Here is a 23,315-nt window from a genome sequence, read left to right on the forward strand (position 1 = left end):
AGAATAAGAGACTTCAAAATTATTTAATAAAATCTTACCAACAGTAGTGTAAAGGTTATCTTAATATCTTATTGAATAAAATAAATGTAATCTATGTGCTGCACTTTATGCTAATGTATAGTAAAGTTAACTTAACTTAACAAGTCCACTGTTCAGTCTTCAATAAAAGAAAGGTGGTTACTTGCTTATGCACAGTGCCAGGTTATTTATTGATTTATTAATGTATGATTTGGCCTCTCTTGTTCCCCCAGATGTTTTTGGTGTGTCACCATTAGCAAGCCCCATTTCTCCATACTCACTGTCATCAGACCCATCCTCTAGAGACTCCTCCCCCAGCCGAGATTCTCCACTTAGCAGTGTCAGCAGTCGTCAGCCAATCATCATCCACAGCTCAGGGAAGAAGTTTGGCTTCACTCTGCGAGCTATTCGGGTCTATGCCTGTGACAGTGACGTTTATACGGTTTATCACATGGTCTGGGTAAGTGTGGGTGGCATATCAATAAAAACCAAACAGCTGACAACATGTATTCTTGCTTGCTGAGGTTGTGGCTTGTTAGGGTAAAAAGAAATTAACATGGCAAAGATTTTTCATTTCTCATTTTACTGCATTGCACATAATTAAGACTTTTTTTCTTTTTTGGGGGGGAATAGAATGTAGAGGATGGTGGTCCTGCTCACATGGCTGGTCTTAAGGCTGGAGACCTGATCACTCATGTGAATGGAGAAACAGTTCACGGGCTGCTTCACACTGAGGTGGTGGAACTACTGCTGAAGGTGCAAAAACCAATTGATGTTACAACCACAACACTATTTTCACTGCTTATTTTTTTCACTTTGTGTTACAGTATTTCTGTAAGTGACACTTACATTTTGTTTTGTAGAGTGGAAGTAAAGTAGCTATATCCACGACCCCTTTTGAAAACACTTCTATCAAAACTGGTCCAGCTCGAAGAAATAGTTACAGAAGCAAAATGGTGAGAAGAACCAAGAAACCCAAGAAAGAGAAAACCCAAGAAAGGTAAGAAAACAGGAATATCACTATTCTCGTCTATTTTAGGTTTTACAATTGTCTGTTTACATAATCACATAAATTTGGATAAGTTACCTACACAGTAGCAAGATTCCCCCCCACTTCCAGTAGATGGAGCTGTTGTTGCAATTTTTTTGTAATGTACACTCATTGACTGTGCTTAGAATGGAAAATGTGTGTACTTACTACTGCATACAATGCATTCTGTATATTGCCTAATAGTTTTAATGTGTTTTTTTTTTTTTTTTTTTTTTACCATAGGCAATATGTAATTATAACCATTTCAGTTGTTTATCAGATGTTATGTTAAAAAATATATTGCCAAATGACCTTAGTATTAGCAAGTGTAATTCTGTAGCATTCTTCTTGCAAAGAAATTGTTATTTGGAATTTATTTTTGTTGATTTGTTTTTGTTTGTTTTTTGTAAAAAAAAATTGATATTTCTTAGTGCATTGCATTATGAAATATAGTATTCCATTGAGTGTGCTTTCAATATATACTGTACATTCTTGCAAATGTATGCATATTGTATGCTGCAAAATGTCATTCTGAATATTCCAATTGTTTTTTCAGTCACGCTTTTTTCCTCTCCAGGCGGCGTTCTGTATTCAAACGCTTTGCCATGCAGCCCTCTCCACTTTTACACACCAGTCGCAGTTTCTCCTCGCTGAACCGCTCTCTGTCTTCAGGAGAGAGTCTGCCTGGATCTCCCACACACAGCCTCTCACCACGCTCCCCAACAGCTGCCTTTCGCGCAACACCTGACTTCAGCCAGTCAGGTTTGTGTCTTGCATTACATAGACACTGTTTCTATTAAAATAACATATTTCAATATCATGTTTCATATCACATCAAGGGAGGTAAATATTTGCTGCTTTAGTGCTCTTTGCATTTCCTGTTAAGTTCAATGTGGAATTATATTGGGATTGAAAGTCATTTAAAAAAAAGAGAATGTTGGCACTGTATATTATCTTTATATGTTAGCTTTCCACTCTTTGTTATAGGTGGAACTTCATCACAGAGTAGCTCCCCCAGTTCCAGTGCACCTAACTCACCTGCAGGCTCTGGCCACATCCGACCCAGCACTCTGCATGGCCTGGGTCCCAAACTACCTGGACGGCTCCGTCAGGGCCGACGTAAATCAGCAGGGAGCATTCCCCTCTCACCATTAGCTCGCACACCCTCCCCTACCCCTCAGCCTCAGCCAACTTCTCCTCAGCGGTCCCCATCTCCCTTGCTGACTCACACTGTAGGAAGCTCCAAAACTTCTCAGGCCTTCCCTACCAAAATGCACTCACCCCCCACTATTGTACGCCATATGGTGCGACCGAAAAGCGCAGAGCCTCCTCGGTCCCCACTCCTGAAGCGAGTCCAATCCGAGGAGAAACTCTCCCCTTCTTATGCTGGTGACAAAAAACATTTATGCACCCGAAAGCACAGTTTGGAGGTCACCCAAGAGGAGTCTCAAGGGGAGGCCTCATCTAGAGGGGAGTATACCCCACCATGCATAGAGGACAGCACTTCTTGTGAGCCACCCACCATTACTCGGGTGAGACCTGCTGAGCAGGGTTGCCTAAAGCGGGCTGTCACTCGTAAAGTTGGCCGACAGGAGTCAGTAGAGGAGCTAGATAGGGAGAAGCTGAAGGCCAAAGTGGTGGTAAAGAGGCAGGACTGGGCTGAGAGACGGGAGTCTACTCAAAAACAAGACATAATGCAAGATGTGGAAGGTGCTGCTGCTGAAGAAAAGGAGTGGGGTGTCCTAACACGTCCCAGTGCAAGAACCCAGGTTTCCGAATCTGGATCCTTGGACAAGTCTACAAATGCTACTTTAAAGGATGTCCTCTACAAAAAACTAAACCCAAGAGTCTGTGAGAGCATAGCGGAGTCTGTCACCAGTGGAGACTGTGTATCACTTTTAAGTGAGAATATGAGGTCACCATGTCAATCAGAGCGACAAATGTCTTGGTCAATGAAGGAAGGTAATAAACCAGAGAGGTTAGATTTCAAAGCCTCCAACATGGAGTTTGCCAGGAAGAGGCAGTCCTTTGAGGAGAGGGAGGACTCCTTGTGTCGAATATCTTCTGGTGTTCATGAAAGCATTCATTTCAACACCACCAGGTCCAAAAGTCTTCAGCTGGATTCTGCGTTGGCTTTAGAACATGTTAAAGGGGGCATGTGCAACATCCATGGCACTTCTGAAACTTTGGCCCCTAAGCATTTTAGTGGGAGAGGGGAGAGTGCGGTAGAAAAACTTCAGATGATCGCTTCTGATGGCCCTATCAGGAAGACCTCCTCAGAGTACAAATTGGAGGGACGGCTTGTTTCCTCTTTAAAGCCACTAGAGGGCACCTTGGACATTGGTCTGCTATCTGGACCTCGTGTATCCAAGACTGACACATGTCTTTCCAAAATGGCAGAAAGCCATGGTGAAAGTGCTTTATTAGCAGAGGATCTATGTATAAAACAGCCAATTCAACAGAAAACCGCAGAAAAACAGAAAGGTCCACAGGCAGGGATGCCCGGGACACTTAACCATAAAGACAATGTGTATTTGAGCAGTAAAACCATTACAAAGGAAGAGTCCTTTGCCAATAAGGACTGTAGAATAAATCCATCTTGTAATGAGGCCCTGCACGATAGAAATAAAGTTGATGGAATGAAGTTGCAGATTACAAACAGTAAACTAGAGTCCATAGACACAAGTGTAAGATCTGAGAGTAGGCTAAAGACAGCTCAGGAGATGAGGGCTGCACGACACAGCGCTCACTTTGCATGTGGGAAAACGCCCTCCATCAGGGAAGTCAGCAATGAAGACCAGGAAGATGACATAGAAAATATAGAGGAGACCTCTCCAAAGCTAAATGAAACTCAACAGATACAACCAGTCCTTACTAAAGCCAATGAACCTGACAAGTCCCTAGCGTCTTCTGCTGTTATTGGCCAACTCAACTCTGTCCAGCAAACCCAAGAAGCACATTCTGGCAAAAATAATAGTAGGCTGAGTGAGACACCAACCAGTTTTCCCAGTTCAGCATTGTCTACTGAGAAGAATATCATAAATAATGACAAACCAGCCAATATAACATACACCTCAGTGATAAAACAGATCCATCCATCGAAAGATGTTACAGACAGCTGCAACACAGTTGCAATATCAAGCCCAACCTTGGCTGCAACCAAGACTCTGATAGATAGAAAGAATAAGGCTGGTAGCACCAAAGACTTTTCTGACCTCAATCCAGAGCGTCTTCAAGATTTGAAGGAAAGTAAATTATCTACCAGAGTAAAAAGTTTAGACAAAAGCGTAGAGTCTGCAATCAGAGACCAAACTGGTTGTACGCCAACCTCGGCTGCTGACTCAAGGCAGGCTAAACCCGAGATATGTGTCAAAGAAACAGCATCTACCCCACAGAGTCTATCTTTAGCTTCTTCAGTCACAATATCCATTGTGTCTTCTGTCTCAGCACTAGCAGATACACCTGAGGCCCCTATTATTAAAAGTTCATTGTCTCCCAAGCCTACCCTTCAAAGAAAAGCCACTCCATCCACAATTGCCACCCCACTTAAGACCATGCCTGCTACTGATTCAAAATCCCAGGCCTGTGCAATCACCACCCCACAATTTTCTGGGTTGGCTGTAGTAAAAACTACCACCATCCAACCTCCACAGTCTGATCAGACGTGTGCCAAAAATGGACAAACATCAAGTAATTCTGATCAACTCTCCAAACAAATCTCAGACAGAACACAAAATTCCGATGTGTCAAGTGGTAGCAGAGAATTCAATGTGCAAACCCATCAGTCTCAACTGGCCTTAAACAAAAATCAACTTGCAGACAAGGTAAATACGAAGGAGGCAAGTAGTCAATTAAATTTGACGGTAAAGGATCGTAAAACATTGCCAGCATGTGGAGACAAAATGAACTTAGCCCTTAAAAAGGACTTCAAATGCAGTGTGACTGAAAAGATTACCTGTGTCCCTAACCCTAACTCGTCAGGCAAAGCTGAAGTTTCAAAAAACGATGAAAAGCATGAAGCCATCTTCAGAAGCCAAGTAAACATGAATTTCACATCAAAGGACACAGGTGCAAGCCCACCAAAGACTAGAAGTTCTGACACTTCAAAAAAAGACACTGTGCATGTGCAATCCACAATGAAAACGGAAGAAAAGCAGAAATTCAAGAGTGCTCTTGGCATAGACACCCAGAAGGTTGATAAGCAAGTTATGGACATGTCCACGACAGAAACAAGTCCAGCACTGACTGCAATAAAACAGACGCAACCACCTGGTAGTGCTATATTAAAACAAACACCTTTGAGTTCCAAAAACAAGCCCAGAGTAGACTCTCCACTTGTTACGCAATCTATTGGGAAGGCTGTTGAAGAGAAGGGAAAGCAGGAAAACAGAGCACAGCTACAGCCCATTGTCAAGGACAACATAGTAAATCCAAAGGATCTAAGAGTGTCAGTCTTGTCTACGCCTAAATCCCAGCCTCAGAAAGAGACCCGCCCTGGTTCTCAAGGTGGAGCCGTGCTAGTGTTGCCAGTACCCGCTGTTAAAATACATGTGTCTAGTGGGCCTCCTTCTGGTAAGGGCAGCGCTGCTGCAGTTGAAACATTTGGACCTTCCTCAAAGGAACAAGTAAAGTCCAGAATTGATGTTCCAAGATCAGAGTCTATCGAGGGTTTCAGCACAAGTGATCCCATAGGGAAGACTGTAACTGCTATATCCAGTCCTGACCCTAAACATGGCACCAGTGAGTCAAAGGTGTCTGACAAACAGATTTCATCCAACCGAAAAGAGCAAGTAGAAAAGAAGAGAAAGGAACCCACTCAAGATGTATTGTCCGCACCCAAAAATAATCGTAAAGACTCATCAAAAGGCATGCCTTTGGCGAAGGATAGTACTACTCTTGAAAAAGATTCAGTCCGTTCTAAACAAACAAAGGATCCGCCACGTGGTTCAACTTGTAAAAAGTGATCTATTGTATTGTAGTTGCCAAGCATTTGGAATTTTAAAAGAACCGAGGATGTAAACTTAATTTTTGTCTATATGTAATATCTTTAAGCCTTCCTATCTGAGGACCGGTGAAGCTGTTACTTTAGGTTTTCATGAGAAACCAGAGAAATTAATTTGTTTGTTTGTTTTGTGATCTATAATGCTTCGTTAATATTATGTCTAAAAAAAAGTGTAGTCTGAATGTTGACATGTTTTGCTGCTGATTTGTGGTCACGTTTTAGATCTTGCAAAAGCGCCAAAAGTAGACATTGTGTTGTGTTGCAGTGTGATGTAACAAGTGGCGTGTGCAATAACTGTGGAGGCGGAGTATGGATGCCTTTTTAAGGCTTAAATTAACTGTGCCAATCGTGGAGTATAATTATACCAAACAAAAAGCACCTTGAATTTAGAGCTGAAGGTGCATGTTAACTGACTGTGTAAAAAAAAAAAAAAAAAAAAAAAAGGCTTCACACTCATTCAAGCTAGCGTTATGTATTTTACTGGTTTTTGATGTATTTAAAAACCACTAGGAAAGTATATGTAGCAATGGTGCTATTAATATGGCTTACACTCTGCAAGTTGAACAGATCACTACAATTTCTTTTTTTTTTTACCTTATCAGCAAAGTTTTGTTTTGGGTAGTGGTGCACAGAGGGAATGCACTTTGTCCTGTGCTTCTCACCTGGAACTATTTTATATTGGAATCATCTTGTGGTTCTGGAATCGTAGTGGAAGGGGCCTTAGAGTTTTTGGGGGAAATATGACTTGCTGTTCTTAGCAGGTCATGGTGAAATTCACATTCCTTTCCCATGCATTTCTACAAATTAATTGTTATGCAATATATTGTAAATACTGCAGCATTAATTGTACAGAGGGGTCGGTTGAAAATGAGTGTTGTATGTTTTATATGTATATATTTTGCTAAGTCATATGTTTGTATACTGTACTCAATGTTAGTCGCTAGTGATGTCATCTGCTCAGTAATTGCGCTGATATTGAGTCTAAACTAGCAGAATAATCAGTCTCAATCTGAAACAAAGTGTACTTGAAGTTGCACTGAGGAATGTTGGGGTTAACCACATGCATTTTCAGATATGTGTTTTAAGTGACGCAGCAGAGTTCTCTTAATGTTCGTACTTGATGCCGCTTGAAGTCATGCATTTACATTAAAAAAGGGACAAGGCAGATGCAGAACATTATATAAAAGGCAAGTTTCAGAAACTAAAGGATTACCCCATGATTAAGGTTTGCTACTATGTAGATTATATACACTCTGTTTTTCAAAAAATGAAAAATGTCAAGCTTTTAGGGCTAACATTTCCCATTTGGCATACAAAAAACATGATGTACTTCCCCTGGTTTGGTTAAAAGGGCTTATACAGGGATAATCAAATGTGCTTTAGCAACATGACATTGTGGTATGTCAGGGCTTGTGGTAAAATGTCCAATCAGTTTCTAACATATTCATATGCAAAGTACAACACTTATAAATGGGGATTGTATAATACTGAACTAAATGCATTGTTGCTATTAACATCTCGTGCAGTAGGACTGATAAGTGCATTTCCTGTACTTTTACCTTCAAGACTTTTCAAAGCTCTCTTTACGTTTTCTTCGTTACCAAACATTTAAAAGCATATTTGTCATTAGTCACGCTTGATTTGATCTTTAGGCAGTTGCATAGTGACCACTGAAGGTTAGCATCAGAATAGAGGAGTGGGTGAATCGTTGTGTCTTTTGATATTTGGTCTTAACTTTAAACCTTCTGTAGCTCACGTACCAACTTAAAGCAAAGCAACTGTATATCTAGGTCCATTTTAGTATACTTGTATTGTGAAACATCTAGGCTATATTACAGTTTGATATTGAAGTATTTGCAATTAATGTTTTATGTAAACAGAGCATATATATATACATATATGAGCTGGACACACAAATGTGCATAATTACCTAAATAACAGAATACACAATGTAAAGAGAATCTAATAAAGTAGCCAATTCGAAGTTGATTGTAGAGACTTTAAACCATATTAGCACACTGAAGTTTCTGTTCCTCATAGACTTTACAAATGTAGTGTAGGAGGTCTGAAGAGATACAAGGCACCTTAAGATTAAAAACACAACGCTTATCGGGATTTTGAGGATAACATAATATTAACTCTAATTATAATGATAAAATGTGAATGTTTTATAGGACATATGCATTGTCTGTTCTCAAATATCATTTATTTTCTTTATCCCCCTTTCTTTCCTGAAAATTAAGGTTTGAATCATTAAAGAAGCACATTAAATGCTTGTTTACAACTACTTCATGGATGTAGATTTTGTACATTTGTGTTATTTGCCAAATTAATGTGCTACATCACAGGCAGTTATGCTGTGATCTACGTGTGTGTGCGTGTGTGAGTTCCTCCTAGCGGACACTTGCTATTGAAGACCGTCGGTGTGGTAGCCTAATTGTTTGTTGTCTCTCCAGTTCAGTATGTTCTTGCTTGTTTCTTGGAGTTTTCTTTCGTCTCTCTATGTGTGAAAACCGTGTTTATGTAGATGACTCTGCTTATCATTGTCTTTTAGGATCTGTGCAATAAGATGTGGTTTTGAGTTTTGTACATCACCCACAGAAAGCTCTATGGATGTCATAGATGTTGTATACTATAGAAATATTTATACTTCTAAAGTTGTAAAATACTGAAAATAAAAAGGCATGTCAAAATTACATTTTATTTTATTTATTGTATTTTATTATCCTTTTGCTTTAAAAGTTATTTAACCCACACTGTTCGATTTCTGGGTACAGCCTTGTTGGAGCGGGACAAATTTACCCTAATTGGATCAATAGAAATAAAAAATGTGATATACCCTAATTGGATTCAATAGAAATAAATGTTTTATTAACACTGCGTGCAGAATTATTAGGCACATTGATATTCTGATCATATTTTTTTTCTAGGCACATTTTACCAATTCCAAACCACATTAATCTTAATAACTACTATTAAGTTTGTATTTGATCATTTATAAGTGATATATAATTGTTCATGAAGGCTGGAAATGAAAAATACTTTATATTCAGGTGTGCATAATTATTAGGCAAGTTTTCTTTTATATTTTTTTTATTTTTTATCAGATAAATAAAGCCAAAAAAGCAATATTGACAGAACTTATCTGATCATGCATACAGTATTTCACCCAGAGGCTGAAATTGGGTTTGCACATCTACATTTGTCAGGCCGCCGAGGGCACATCCTTCGACGAAAACTCAAGATCTTCGCAATTTAACGTCACAAAGACCTTAAGAATACACTCACCAAATTTGAAGATGTTCAGATCAAAACTGTAGGAGGAGTTCGTTAAAGTACAACGTCTGGAAATGGCAAAAACTGTTGTTCAAAATAGCTGACTTCCTGTTGTGTTTAGGGCTACGCTCCAAGAGACTTTTTTGTAGGTATTGGGTCATTACATATATGTACCAATTTTCATACCTGTACATGAAATGTAGAGCCGGGGCAAAATGTAGGGGCAATAATTGAGCCATTTTGCCCCACACAATTCTGAAACCCATATCACGCGTAAATTTTCACCACTTCTGAAGCGTGTGCAAAGTTTCATGAGTTTTCAAGCATGTTTAGGCCCTCAAAAAAGCGATTCACTTTGGAGAAGCAGCGGAAGAATAATAATAAACAGAGCAAAAACAATAGGGTCCTCTCACCATCGGTGCTCGGGCCCTAATTAAGGTGAAGAATTAAGTGTGAAACCATCAGGAACCTTTAAGTCTGCAGTGCCACCATTTTCCAGAACTGCAACCTACCTGGAGTCTCCAGAAGTGCAAGGTGTCAGGATCTCGGAGACTTAGGTTAGGTAAAGAATCCTAAAAAAATGACCCCCTCTTAATAAGAATCACAAGCTGAAGTGTAGTAAAATACATGAAGAGTCCTACCCTGAAGTCTTGCAGACTTTTGCAGAGATGGACACAACTTTTTTCTTTATAGACAGACAGACTGAGAGTGACTCTTGAAGGACCAGCACCACATCCTCTTGTATCTCTGTTTAAAGAATTCATCTTCCAGAATATGGCAGTAAGTTTTGGGAGTTCATTATCAGTTCATTTTTAGTCCATCTCTGCAAAACGCAGACCCTTAACCCTTCTTAACCCTTTTCTTCTCCACCAGTTTTTGTCTGATTCTGCTGACTCAATGAGCATTTCACTGTCCAATGGTCATGCCATAACTGCAATCTCTAGTATTGCATTAGAATTGCATCCTTCTCATGGGCATTTCATAATTTTTTACTTTTCAGTGCGAGTTAAATCTCTTTTTTGGCTTATTTTATCTGTAAAAGAAAGCGTGCCTAATTATGCACACCTGAATATAAGGCGTTTTTCATTTCCAGCCTTCATGAACAATTATATATCATTTATAAATGATTAAATACAAAATGAATTGTAGTTATTAAGATTAGTGTGGTTTGGAATTGGTCAAATGTGCCTGGAAAAAAAAAATATGGTCAGAAAATTAACGTGCCTAATAATTCTGCACGCAGTGTATTCTTATCTATTTTACATTTTCATAAACTCAAACTTTTATAACTTTTTATAACTTTGCTTTTATTACATCTATAACATGTTCATGACCCTAAATGAGAAAAGGTAAAAAAAATTCAAGAAAAAAAAAAAGAAAAAAACATTTATGACAAACTCAAAAGTTAAGGCTTTGATACGGTCAATAGCCAACTTTGATCTCCAACCCCTTGTGCACTGTTCGATTTCTGGGTGTATGGCCTTGGAGCGAGTCAAATTGACCCTAATTGGATTCAATACAATTCCCCAAAAATCACACTATATGAAAAAAGACATTAAATCATGTACAAACAATTAACTTTTAATCTCAATGCTTTTCACACAATTAATGATTTATAGAAATGTTTTTAACCACTGTTTTTAAGACCCTCTCCCACACCTTTTGAACGTTTGCAATTACACATTTATAACAATAATATCTTAGTCTAGATCTAAAGTAATCTTGACAAACATTATTTGAAAGCTTTTAGACTCTAGTTTTCATATTTCAAAAGATATGACGGAGCAATAGATAGATAGTGATACATTCTCCATTTGCTGGTACAGTGCCAAACTAACACACGCTCTGGTTCTTTACATATGTTTTTGTGTGTTTTAGAGATTAAATTCAAATCAAATATGGATTGGACTACTTCTGAATATGATGTCTAGTTCTGAATATGATGTCTACTTCATATATTTTTTGAAAATTATGGAAATATTTGGTTCAGATCACTCAAACCATATATGGAAATCGAAGACTCCTTATATGGTCACCAGTGCAGCCTGAATGTCATCTAGTGGAAAAGTTTGGTACTGCAACCTTTTTGAGATAACCTAAAATTTGTATAATATATATTCTATAAAATATACATTTTACAAAGCACGTTTAACTCAAAATCTAAGAAAATCAAATCATATATCATTACATTTTCATAAACTCAAACTATGTGTGCAACCTGTCAAGAAAAACAACAGGTTAAATAGTATTTCAGATAGCTAGAAAAAAAGAAAAGAAATTATAGCTAATTTTTACCATCTGTGGCTGACCATTCAAAGAAGCTGTTAAAGTGATTGAAAAGGGACATTATTAGACCTTGATCTTTTTAAAAACTCTGAACTACAAATAATAATAATAATAAAACAATAAAAATAAAATAATAATTATATATATATATATATATATATATATATATATATATATATATATATATATATATATATATATATATTATTTTTATTATTATTATTTTATTTTTTTTAAGGCTTTGATTCTATAGATTGCCATATTTGATCTCCGACTTAAAGCAAACATTAATCCCAGACAGCAATATAGTGTCTGCCCAGATCCGGGCCACAACTGGTACAAGTGGATTCAACGCATACCAGATGTGGGCTGGATCTGGGCCGACACTATATGTTGCTGTCTGGGTAGCTTGCATATGAAGGAAGCCCAAACTAAATTTTCTGAATTTACAGCTGTGTGTATCTCAAATATCTTCTAATTCTCCTGACAAGGCAGAAAACGGCAGATGCAATTATAATCACAACTAGAATTATAATAAATACAATTACTCCAACAGGAAATTCGCATTGAAGTTTAGCATCAATAATCCTTGTTTCTGTAGCATTACAAACTGTCTCCATTAAGTGTTTTACTTTGACTGTGTTTTTCTTAACCCAGTTGATGAACTGAAAGTTGCTACAGTTGCATACTAGGGGATTGTAACTCAGATCAACAGTACTTTCTTTTCCCAAATTCATAATACTTCCAACATCCACTGTCACAATGGCATTACTGGCAAAGTTAAGCTGGATCGAATACAGGGAGTAAAACCCAGAGGTGCTCAGTTTGACAAGCTTATTTTCACTCAGGTCTACTTGCCTGAGCTGTGTGAGACCTTTAAACAAGTTCTCTTCAAATGCAGTTATTTGACATGAAGATAAAATGAGGGTTTCCAAAAGAGGGACGTATTTAAAGAGCTCTGCATGGCTAAGAACCCCTCCTTGAATGGGGTTCCCCTTCAAATTGAGGAGTTGCAAGGTTTTCAAGCCATTGAAGATGTGCATATTTGTCAGACTTGTATTTGACCAGGAAAGATTTAGAGTTCGGAGACTCTGTAGATTGCTGAATGGTGAGCTGTCGTTCAGAGCGTAAAGTGAATGGCTGAAGTCCATGTGCTCCAGCTGTGGAGACGCACTGAAAGGCTGTGAACTCCACACCATTGGTAAGCTATAGCTGAGATTGAGGAGCTTCAGTTCACTCAGACCAAACAGCTGGTCGTTACAACAAGGTCCTTTGAGTTTTACTAAACTATGACTGAGATCCAGCTCCTCTAGGACTCTGAGACTCTCCAAGCATCTATTGCTGAAACCGAGGGGCTTTGCGTTTCCGCTCACGGACAAGTGCGTAAGCATGGGAAAGTTTTTGGTGTTGATGTTGCAGACATCTGAAAATCTGTTCTCATCTAGCACCAGATGGGACAAGTTGGACAGGCCAGTCATGTTAAAGGGCAATGAATCCAGGTGGGCTCTGGTAAGGTCGAGCTTTTTAAGCCCTTCAAGGCAATGAAATGTGGAATTATTTAGGTCTAAGAAATGCTGAAGCTGGAAATCTAGGTCAGTCACGAGGATCTTGCAAAAAGATTGTAGAGCAGCTGATGGTATGAACACATTTGGATCGGTTTCATACAATCCCAGATTCAGTCTGTTGGTTGTAATACCTTCAAGCCCTCTCAGAAGGGAGGAGAAGTTCATTTTTCTGAAGCAGCCACTGAAATCAAGACTATTCAAGTTCAGTGACTGAAAAGCACCTGGTTCTATAGAGACAAAGTCGTTTCCTTTGAAGCTGATGCTCATCCCGACCACATTGTGGATTGGTTGCAGGTCAGTCAGACTTATCCGGTCAATAGAGTTCATATCCAGCTGCAGGCTGTTCACGTTTTGCCAGTGGAAACTGCTTAGTCCATCTAATGAGCGAATGCCACTTCCCCCAAGGTCCAGAACCTCCAAATATGCAAGATTATCCGATGGGATGTCTGATAGGCTTTTGATTTTTGACTGAGCTAGGCTGAGATTTTTCAATGCTAGTGGTCCAGAAAAAGCTCTACTTGCGATGAACACAAGTGGGTTTCCGATTAGGATTAGGACTTCCAAGTCAGGCTGATATTTAAAAATGTCTTCATACATGAAAGTGATACCACACCTGTAAGTTATAAGGTTTGAGTGTAAGAAGAAGAAACATTAGATTCTCTGATACACTGTTTTACACAACTCAAAAAGAAAACTAGCTTTGCTCACCTCGTCAGGTCTAATGAATGCAAGTTATTTAGCCTCTGAAAAGTGGAGTTGTATAGGGCGGGCAGGTGGTTGAAGCTAAATGTCAAAATTTGGACAGAATTTGGTACCTCATCTGGAATGAATTGTAGGTCCATACCACTACAATCATAGCCGTTAGCTATCTAGAAAAAAATAAACACATGAGTGTTACACTGAACAGTGAGATAGGATAAAACTTGACATTAACATAATTAATTCATGCTTCACATTTGTCCATTGTGTAGAAAACCATGCAAACTAAACAACCATAAATTTACCTGTTGACACTGTCTGCTAGCCCACGGTGTTGCTTCATTATGAGCTAAAAAGTGAAACAGAATAGTGTAACATAACATGTAAAAAACAAAATGCCTCTCCATTGTGTACAGGACAGAAGAGAACAATAGCTCCTCTTCAGTCAAATATATAGATAAAATAGAGGAAGTACAGTTAGATAAAAAAAAAAATTAAATCAGCTGTCACTTCCCTATACAGTAATAACTTCCTATATTCAGCAATAACTTCCCATCTCAACAATGGTTTACTGTATGGTTATAAAAACAGAGTTTCATTGTGCTGAAGTACAGTAAGCAAACGCATTCACTCTCAGCCATGTGGGCAAATCGGTACCTCTTTCAATATGGGTAAATAGATGAGAACATCAAAATCAGCTGATCCTCACTACATTTGGTTTTGGTTTTGTTTTTTGAATTTTTGCTTGGTGGTACAAGAGGTCTAAAGACCTATAAGGAAATGGGTGGAGTCTGCAAACTGCAAATACAGATACCACAGATAAAACACCATCACACATTAATGTCACCACTGATCTATGGTTAAAAATGAGATTTTGTGAATGTGTTTTTATTTATTATTAACTAATGCTGGACTTGTCTAATTATAGATGTTAGTAAGACCAGTGGGTGGTATTTATGACCTGATCAACATAAAAGTAGAAGAGGGTGTGCCTTTATATTTGGCTGGGAGGTGTGTGTTCAAACAGTTGATTACACAGGTAGTTCCAGTCAGTTTATCTAATCGCTGTTCTAAATTATTGTGCCTCCTTAACTCACACACAATTGTAAATCCACAGAAACATTCAAGATCGCATAAACTTGTGAATTCTAAAATAAATATTAGTAATATGGTAGACCTAACCACAATTTTACCAAAAAAAGATGTAAAAACAAACGAGTTGTGCATAAGAAGTGTCCGTTTTATAAAACAGATCCAATGGATCAGGCTTATAATATTAGGCTGTATATTATCATGCACTAAAACATGGTCAATCCAATGTCTCTCATGTCATGGAGCCTTGTAATAGAAACAGCCTTCCAGTAGGGGGTGATATTTTGCTGTCTTTGCAGTCCTCTGTAATATGGTGAAAAATTGGGATGTTGGTGGTTACGCAACCCTTACATCCAATTGAGAGATAAAGACGACACTCATTATAATGTACGTATAAATAGAAATAAATCTTTTTCAGATTATAGTGTCTCAGTGGAGGCAGGGGATTACTGTGTTTTCAAATCCAAATGTTAATACACAGGACATGACTCTAGATAGGATTTAATGACTTCCAGTATATGGGGACCACCAATTGGTTTAATGGATTTGTATTGATATATGTATTATATAACTATAATGTATTTGACAGAATTCATGTCTTTATGGATTATTTACAGTGGTCAAGAGAGCTAAACGCGCTGGAACTGAAGAATACACTTGCAAATAGCGCGTTTCTGTATTTGGTTGCGTTGTGAGTATTTGCACTAGCCTACACGTGTTGTCAAACTTTTGATGATAAGTTTCTTGTGTTTTTTCTATTTGCATTTGTTTTCTTCAGTTGCAAGCGTGTTGAGCTCTCTCGGCCACTGTAGTTATCTTCACACATCTAAGTTATATAGAATTGTATTGTCAATTTGAAAATTGTATTTTTGATCTGTTTTGCTGGTTTACAAAAGGTTTAGATGATAGATTTTATTTGTCCTCGAGAGGAAATTTGTTTCCACCGTAGAGGCATACATACAAACACACATAACATAATAGAACATAAACATAAAAACATATAAAAAAAAAAAAACAAGAGCAAACATGACGTATCAATGGCCGATTTCCTATGTATTTAGAGCTCGTATAGATACAGGAACAAAACTCATCGGAAACCTATACCTATACGGCCAGAAGGATAAAATATTTGTAAAGTGGGTGTTCTGAGTCATTCAAGATTTTTTTGTGCCTTTCGCAACGTGAATGTTGAGACACTATCCGATAAATTAGGTGTAGGGATACCAATAATTTTACTTGCTAAATGAGTTATTTTTAAGAATTTGTTCTTGTTGGTAACTGTAAAGCATATGAAAAAAACAAATGGCACCATAAGTAAGGACTGGCTCAATAATACTGCGATACAGAAGCAGAAGTTCACAAAGTTCACGAATAGCTGTCAGTCTTTGTTGACAGCGTTTACTGGTTCATTAGGTTAAATGTTTCCTATTCCCATTAGTAAGATTGTTAAATCATTGTAAAAGTAAAGGTTGAACATGTAGGAAGCTGAAAAAGGGAACTGTGAAAATGATGCACTGACGATCATCTGCATTATGACGTGACTCATAAAATCACTTGGTCAAAATACAGGTCAGGGTTGCAGCAGAAGTGATGATTTTTTGAAAATTTCCCCAAGAAACTTTTGTTTAGTGTCACAACTGATTTCAGGTTTTGGGAAAAAGGGGTTTTACCAGGCATGTGTGAATAAAACCTTGTGAGTCTACTTAAAAAACATACCATAGTAACCACCAAATTAATGGAAATTCCATAGTTACATTTAAAAAAAAAAAAATCATAGTTACAAAAGTGGTTCCTACCACTGACTACGTTTACATGCAGCCAATAACCCGTTCAAAACCGGGATATTAGCAATAACCCGGTCGCGCACGGCCATGTAAACACCGGCAAAAACCCGGATATGCTCATATCCCGGTTTTTAAAAACCCGGATATTACCCCTGGGGTACCCCTTTTCTAACCCGAATATTTGGTCATGTAAACGCGTATCGGCATATCCCCATCAAAAGGAACATTGATTTGTGTTCTGCGCATGTTCTATTCGCAAGGAATCTTGGTCTTTTGAGTAAAGACGGCGCATGCAAAAACCCGCGTGCAGTATACCGGAAGTAAACAAGAAGTAGAGGTTAACATGGCGAGACGCAGCACAGCAACACACTTTTGGAGCGAGAAGGAAAGCGCAAACAAAGGCGATCGCTATCTGCCCCGAACTACTCATTATCCGCGTGTTGCTGCTGTTGTTGTTGTCTTTGGATACAGGAAGAAGAATTGGAAATGACGCATATTGCGTCTTAAGGTTGTCCGTACGTCCTGACGCTAACCGTGCGTCGCCGTTTACATCGGGATATTCCCAACTGATTACAAATTCCATGTATACAGGAGTAACTCTCTCTGCTCACGCATGTAAACGGGTTATTCCGAATGTTTCAGAAACTCAAATAGTGACCTTAACCCGACCATAACCCGGATATTGGCTGCATGTAAACGTAGTCACTGTCTTTCATAGAAATTAAACAAAATGATTTAGAAAAAAAAACCTTCTGAAAGCAATGTACACAGTTTGGAGATTGTTCAGTAGTATTTAGTAAATTAACTGTGGCATTTTGAATCTCTAGCCGCATGGTAAAATTCATTGTACTGTTTTCTAATGGCATTGTTGACACGTGTCTTATAAAATTCCCAAAAGCAGAAAATGGTTTTGTCGTCTAGTAAAGGGTGAAAATGTATTTATTATTTTGTATACACAGTCAAGACAGTCATGTAGATTGTGCATATTTGTGCTTATTTAAAAATGATTTTGAGTTATAAACAATAAAACGATTGAGAGCATTCATAAATACTACGATCATGGCACAGTTTGCACGTATCTATTTCTTACATCTTTTCTTATGCATTTTTCTTCTCACACAATGAAGCATCAAACCTTTTGTCTTTTTGTTTAGATGGATGAAACTGCAATTTGCTCAAAGTCATTATATTGCACATTTAATACTCCCCCTTTTTAATTCTTGGATTAATGCTGCGAGTAATAAAGGATTAGAAATAGAGAAAATCTGCTAGGGCGCATGCTGTAATCACACCCCCGCATCGTGACACAGAAACAAAATTACTGGAGGGCCAATTCCGCCCACCACCCACATCAGCTGTTCTCAGTCGTGATACTGCAGATGCACTTGTGCCCACTCGCAGATATTACTAAGCAGAAAAAAAAAATCCTTCCTCCCAGACCATAATCCTCTTAGAGACTTAAATGCCCCCTTCTCCCCCTCTCTCTCAAAGTGAGCATCAATGAAATGGGGCAGAAAACGGCACTGGGTATTTAGGACAATTGTGGTAACTGTCATAGCTGCATGAATCAGATGTCTCGTACGAGTGGAGCAGCGCACAAAGAGCAGACAGCAGGCCTCCTCTGACCCAAATCGCTAAATTAGACATCAATGAGTAACCCTTAATCTCACCAGACTATACTGAAATCATAGACAGCCCCCTCATCAGAAGTGAATGCAGGAAGAAAGAGGTGTCCATTCCTCCTTTTCGGCTTTTATTCACTGTTCATGTTGTGTTTTATGCAACACTTCGCCTTCCACTGCTCTCAAAACACATGCACTTATGTAAATCAGTCAAGGTGAATGCAGAAAATAACATCAACCCATTAAGAACTGTAATTATAATTGTTTGCCATCACATGCTGCACTCCAAACAAAATGTGATTTCTGGGAGGAACATTTTTCCCCATAGCCTTGAAGAAGTTTGCCTTGGAACTCACAATCATGAAGGCTGATTAGGAAATACAAAAACATGAGGTGTGTGAAGAGAGCGTGGGATTCTTTTTCTTTAAGCAGGCCAAAGCTTCTGGAGGAAATATGCGTTTCATTTGTGTTACAAGTTATCCACTGTAGTCAGATGTTGGATATTTAAAAAATTAGAAATTGGAAGTTTTGCAATACAACAAAAGCACAATAAAAAAACAGGCTACGCTTTATTTTGATGGTCCCCTTTAAACATCCTGCTGTCTACAATGTTTGCAACTACATGTCCACTAACTCTCATCAGAGTATTAGTTGAGTATTAGTACTCGTAATACGCATGTGCACGCTGTCAGCGTTATCACAGGTTTGCTTTTTTAAGCTTGCGCAGAGATAAAAAAAAAAAAAAAAATATATATATATATATATACATATATACATATATACATATACAGTGCCTGGTGGCTCAAGAACGCAAACCTTGAAATAGGTTCCATAGTTGACGTACTGTAGGTCCAAAGTTACTTATAGTCAACAGAATGTCTGAAGGGTACCATTAAAATAAATTGTTACCAAAAATGCATTGTCTGAGCTCAGTGTATTTAGAAAGTTATGACCTTATGAGTAATTCCTGATTAAATATTATTAAAATAATAATAACAATAGCATATCAGACTGTTTTGTCTTTCTCTGAGAAAAACGTTTCTATTCAGAATTGGCCCTTTCATAAAGTAGTGCAGAAGACTTAACAGTATTCTGGGTTAATTTACAGTAAGTATCAACTTAGTAAGTAGGTACAACTTTATTTCAGTGTGCCCTGATATATCTTTTTAGTAAATAGAGTAAAGTATGCATAAATTATGAACTTGCCTAAAAGCTTTCTCCCAAAATGCCCTAATAACTAGAAAATGTATGTGGCTAAACAGCAGCTGATCCACACTGCAGTTTATTCTGACCAAGAACCACCCACTTATACAAGAAGAGACCAGCATGTAAAGCAATCGATCACAGTCTGTTTTGTTTTGCATGCCATTTAGGCCATATTTAAGGGGTATGGAAACACTGTGAGAAAGTGCCAGTAAAATAGCATAAAATGTGCATAAACTTTGTGCTCAGAATTTCTGGCCGTGAAAAAGTGCAGTCTATTCCGACATAACATAGTTCTGTTTGTAGATATATACTCGCTACTAATTGCCTCTAACAAAACCCTGAATGTGTCAAGCCACTACCCTGATAAACTCCAAATCCAGTGCTTATGTCATCCTCAAACTTGCTCGCTGTATCAGCTTTGAATCTTGTAAACACAACTTTGTTACCAGGTGGACTGATAAAGACCCTTATGTGCTCTTACTCCCAGAAGTTGTGTAAAACCAGCCAATCAGATTAGAGCTTGCCAGATCAAGAAAGCACTTTCCATTTGTGTGTGAAAAAGGCAGTCAATAAACTGATTGTAGGCAGTCTGTGGGCATATAAGAGACTCAGATTGCTTGGTCTTGGAAGATTTTGATGAAAAAATTTTTTTCATCATCATTTACTGTAATTCAATTGCAGACATGCATATATTGGCAAATCTGAGCACAGATCTGAGACTGTTGAGATCTCTTCTGAAACTTTAAAGATGTGGGATTTAATAGTGTCTTTGTCCTTCAGAAAAAAAATCTGAGAAGTAGTTCCCTTAGCACTCCCCATCTCAAATATGGGTTATGTTCAACAAACTTCTGTATTCTTTTGTGGCAACTAGGACGAGGCCAAGAGCCGCGAGAGCCAGGCGAGGCCTTGTGTCTCACGGAGGAGCTCCGGGAGCACAAGGAGCGACGATAGTGAAGGACAAGAGAGGACCAGGCCAGGAAATTTACGTAATGTTTTGTTTATGTGTGCGGCAGTCATCTGTGAGGGGCTGCTGCTTTTACTTTCGTTTTGTGTTTGTTTATTTTATATTATTAAAGTTGTGAAATGTTCGCCGGTTCCCGCCTCCTTCTTCTCTGAAAAACAAACTCGTTACATCTGTAAAAAAAGGATGCTTCACTTCCGGTTCTGGGGGGTATTCAATTAAGCAAGATGTCTTCGCTGTCAGCAGAGCCCATGCAAATAGATTCTTTCCACCTGCCCCACTCCGAACATCAAAGGAGGATTTTGAATCGCCTGTGTTTATATTGTGGAGGAGAGGGTCATCTGCTACCTGACAGCCCAGTGCGTCCACCTCGCCCAGTGGTGAGTACTATTCACATTCCTCCCATGATTACTCATCTGAAACGTACCCCAGTGACAGTGACAGTGACTACCGCACATCTCTCTGTTACAGCCTAGGTGCTCATTGACTCTGGATCAGCGAGCAACTTCATTTCCAGGGACCTCCTCCGTAAACTCCACCTTAGGAGGAACTGCAGCCCGCAGATCCTAAACATTCACTTCATCCTGGGAAAACTGCTGGGCCGAGGTGTAATAACCCATTTCTCACCCACCATCACCCTCCGTGTTGGCTGCCTTCACAAAAAGAAGATCTTATTCATGGTGCTGGAGGGCTCAACCGCTGGTGTCATCCTGGGACACCCATGGCTACTCCAACATTCACAGTGGAACTCCTGGACTAACTGGAGAGGAATGTTTTGAGCACTGTTTAAAGAAATCCAGTGAAATTCAGTCATCTGATATCCTAACCCTAAATTCCAACACTATCGAAAGCCCAGAGTCCAATATCCTGCAGGAGATCCCAGTTGAATACCGAGCATTCCAGGATGTGTTTAGTAAGCAAATGGCAACCAAACTACCACCACATTGGCCATGGGACTGTGCGATCACCTACTGCCTGGGGCAACCCTACCCAAAGGGAAAATATATCCACTGTCCATCCTGGAGGAGAAGGCCATGAAGGAGCATATCGAGCAGGCACTACAGCAAGGATTTATTCGTCCATCAACCTCCCTCCCAAACCTTCCAGTTTTTTCTTTGTGGCCAAGAAAGATGGAGACTTGCGGCCCTGCATAGATTACAGTGTCCTCAATTCACAGACCATCAAGTAATAGGTATCCCCTTCCTCTGGTTTCTGCCACACTGGAACAGCTGCATGGGGCCCGCATCTTCACCAAACTGGACCTACGTGGCTTGTACAACTTCATCTGGGTACGGAAGTGTGATGCATGGAAGACTGCCTTCATTACACCATCGGGCCACTATGAAAATCAGGTTATGCTGTATGGGCTGGCCAACTCATCTTCCTTTTTCCAGGACTTCATGAATGAGGAGTTCCGGGAGTTTATCCATCCCTTTGCCATAATTTACATTGAGGACATCTTGATTTATTTCCGGAACCAGACCGAACTTCGCCACCATGTTATGCAGGTCCTTCAGAAGCCATGCTCTGCGGTTGGCCCAAGTCTCTGTCCTGCGATACAACTGCCATTGAAGCCTTCCAGTTCCTGAAGAATGCCTTCTGCCCTCTGCTCCTACCCTCGCCCATCCAAATCCCAACCTCCCCTTTGTCATTGAAGTGGATGTCTCCACCACAGGAGTAGGAGCGGTACTCTCACGGCGGCAGGGGAAAGTATTCGTACCATCGACTCTTTGCTTACCCCTCATAGTTTTCACAGCCCCGGGATCTGGACACCCAGGCAGCCAGCAGGCCCTCTCGCTCATCCCCAATCGCTACTGGTGGCGCAGTGTGACCCAGGATGTCGCTTGGTATGTCAAAGGATGCTCTGTCTGTGCCATGTCAAAGACTGCACTCCACCTACCAGAGGGAAAGCTTGTCCCACTCCCAGTACCTTGTCGACCATGGTCCCACATCAAAGTTGACTTCATTACAGACTACCTCCCTCTGACGCCCATACTCATATCCTGATTGCTGTAAGCCTGCAAGTTAATCCCACTGAGGTCTGCCGTCAGCTATGGATACAGCCAAAGCACTTTTCCAGCATGTGTTCTGCAATTATAGCCTTCAGGAGGACATTGTATCAGACCAGGGACTCCAAATTCATCTCACAAGTGTGGAGGGGTTTCTTCCTATACTGTCAGGGAGTCAACAACACCCTCAGCACCAGACCTCACTGCTCCACCCACTCGTTCCTGCTCTCCAGAATTCTAATTGGAAACACCTTGACACATTCATCAAGTTACTTTGTATATAAACCCTCACTCTGCCTCTACACTTTGTCTGGTCTCATTGATCACTACCATGAGCTACCTGGACTCTTTACCTTATACTTACCTGCGTCAATCCAATCATCATTCTTCAGTCCGACATCATCCTTCTGCCCATCCTGCTCCTTCACCATTCTCCATCTGGAAGATAAGAACCCATTTACCTCTCTACTAAGTTCTTTCAACCTGTGTGCAGATACAATACTCACCAGTGCAGTTTAAATCTGATTCCTGTTAATAGACTTCCATTACTGTGATTCCTGTGTCTTCTCTTCTGTTTGCTGACACATATGTATATTAAACTCTACCTAATTGGTTAGTTAGTCCTGCCCCAAACTCACGTAATTGGTTTAGACAGTGTTGCTGTGTGCAGCTGGTCGAGAGGTTCAAACAAACAGAACAATATTTTGATAGCACCACAGAGCTACAGTGTTTACATTTCAGGGGAAAACAGAGATGAATTGTTTA

The 23,315-nt window shown here is 39.4% G+C and overlaps 2 protein-coding genes across 9 annotated transcripts in view; one reads left to right on the top strand and one right to left on the bottom strand.

Moving 5' to 3' along the window:
* The window catches only part of mast4 (microtubule associated serine/threonine kinase family member 4), a 141,579-nt gene extending 134,273 nt beyond the window's left edge, over nt 1-7,306 (top strand). For 5 of the 8 annotated variants that reach the window (XM_084414463.1, XM_084414464.1, XM_084414465.1 and 2 more), the window contains 5 exons: nt 252-478; nt 652-774; nt 882-1,018; nt 1,626-1,810; nt 2,036-7,306. In XM_084414463.1, coding sequence (XP_084270589.1) covers nt 252-478; nt 652-774; nt 882-1,018; nt 1,626-1,810; nt 2,036-6,012 — 4,649 coding nt within the window. In that variant the 3' untranslated portion in view covers nt 6,013-7,306. Of the gene's footprint in view, nt 1-251; nt 479-651; nt 775-881; nt 1,019-1,604; nt 1,811-2,035 lie in introns of all 8 variants that reach the window. The other 3 variants (XM_084414460.1, XM_084414461.1, XM_084414462.1) reach the window with 1 other exon arrangement.
* A 4,611-nt stretch (nt 7,307-11,917) lies between these two features.
* cd180 (CD180 molecule) lies at nt 11,918-14,284 on the bottom strand. Its single transcript, XM_084414468.1, has 3 exons — nt 14,182-14,284; nt 13,886-14,046; nt 11,918-13,790 (listed from the first exon to the last, which is right to left on the bottom strand). Exons 1-3 carry the CDS (start codon nt 14,281-14,283, stop codon nt 12,059-12,061), a joined length of 1,995 nt encoding a protein of 664 aa, XP_084270594.1. The 5' UTR covers nt 14,284; the 3' UTR covers nt 11,918-12,058.
* Between the last annotated feature and the right edge of the window lie 9,031 nt (nt 14,285-23,315).

Source organism: Rutilus rutilus (genome assembly GCF_951802725.1).
Source record: "Rutilus rutilus genome assembly, chromosome: 7".
NCBI lineage: Eukaryota > Metazoa > Chordata > Actinopteri > Cypriniformes > Leuciscidae > Rutilus > Rutilus rutilus.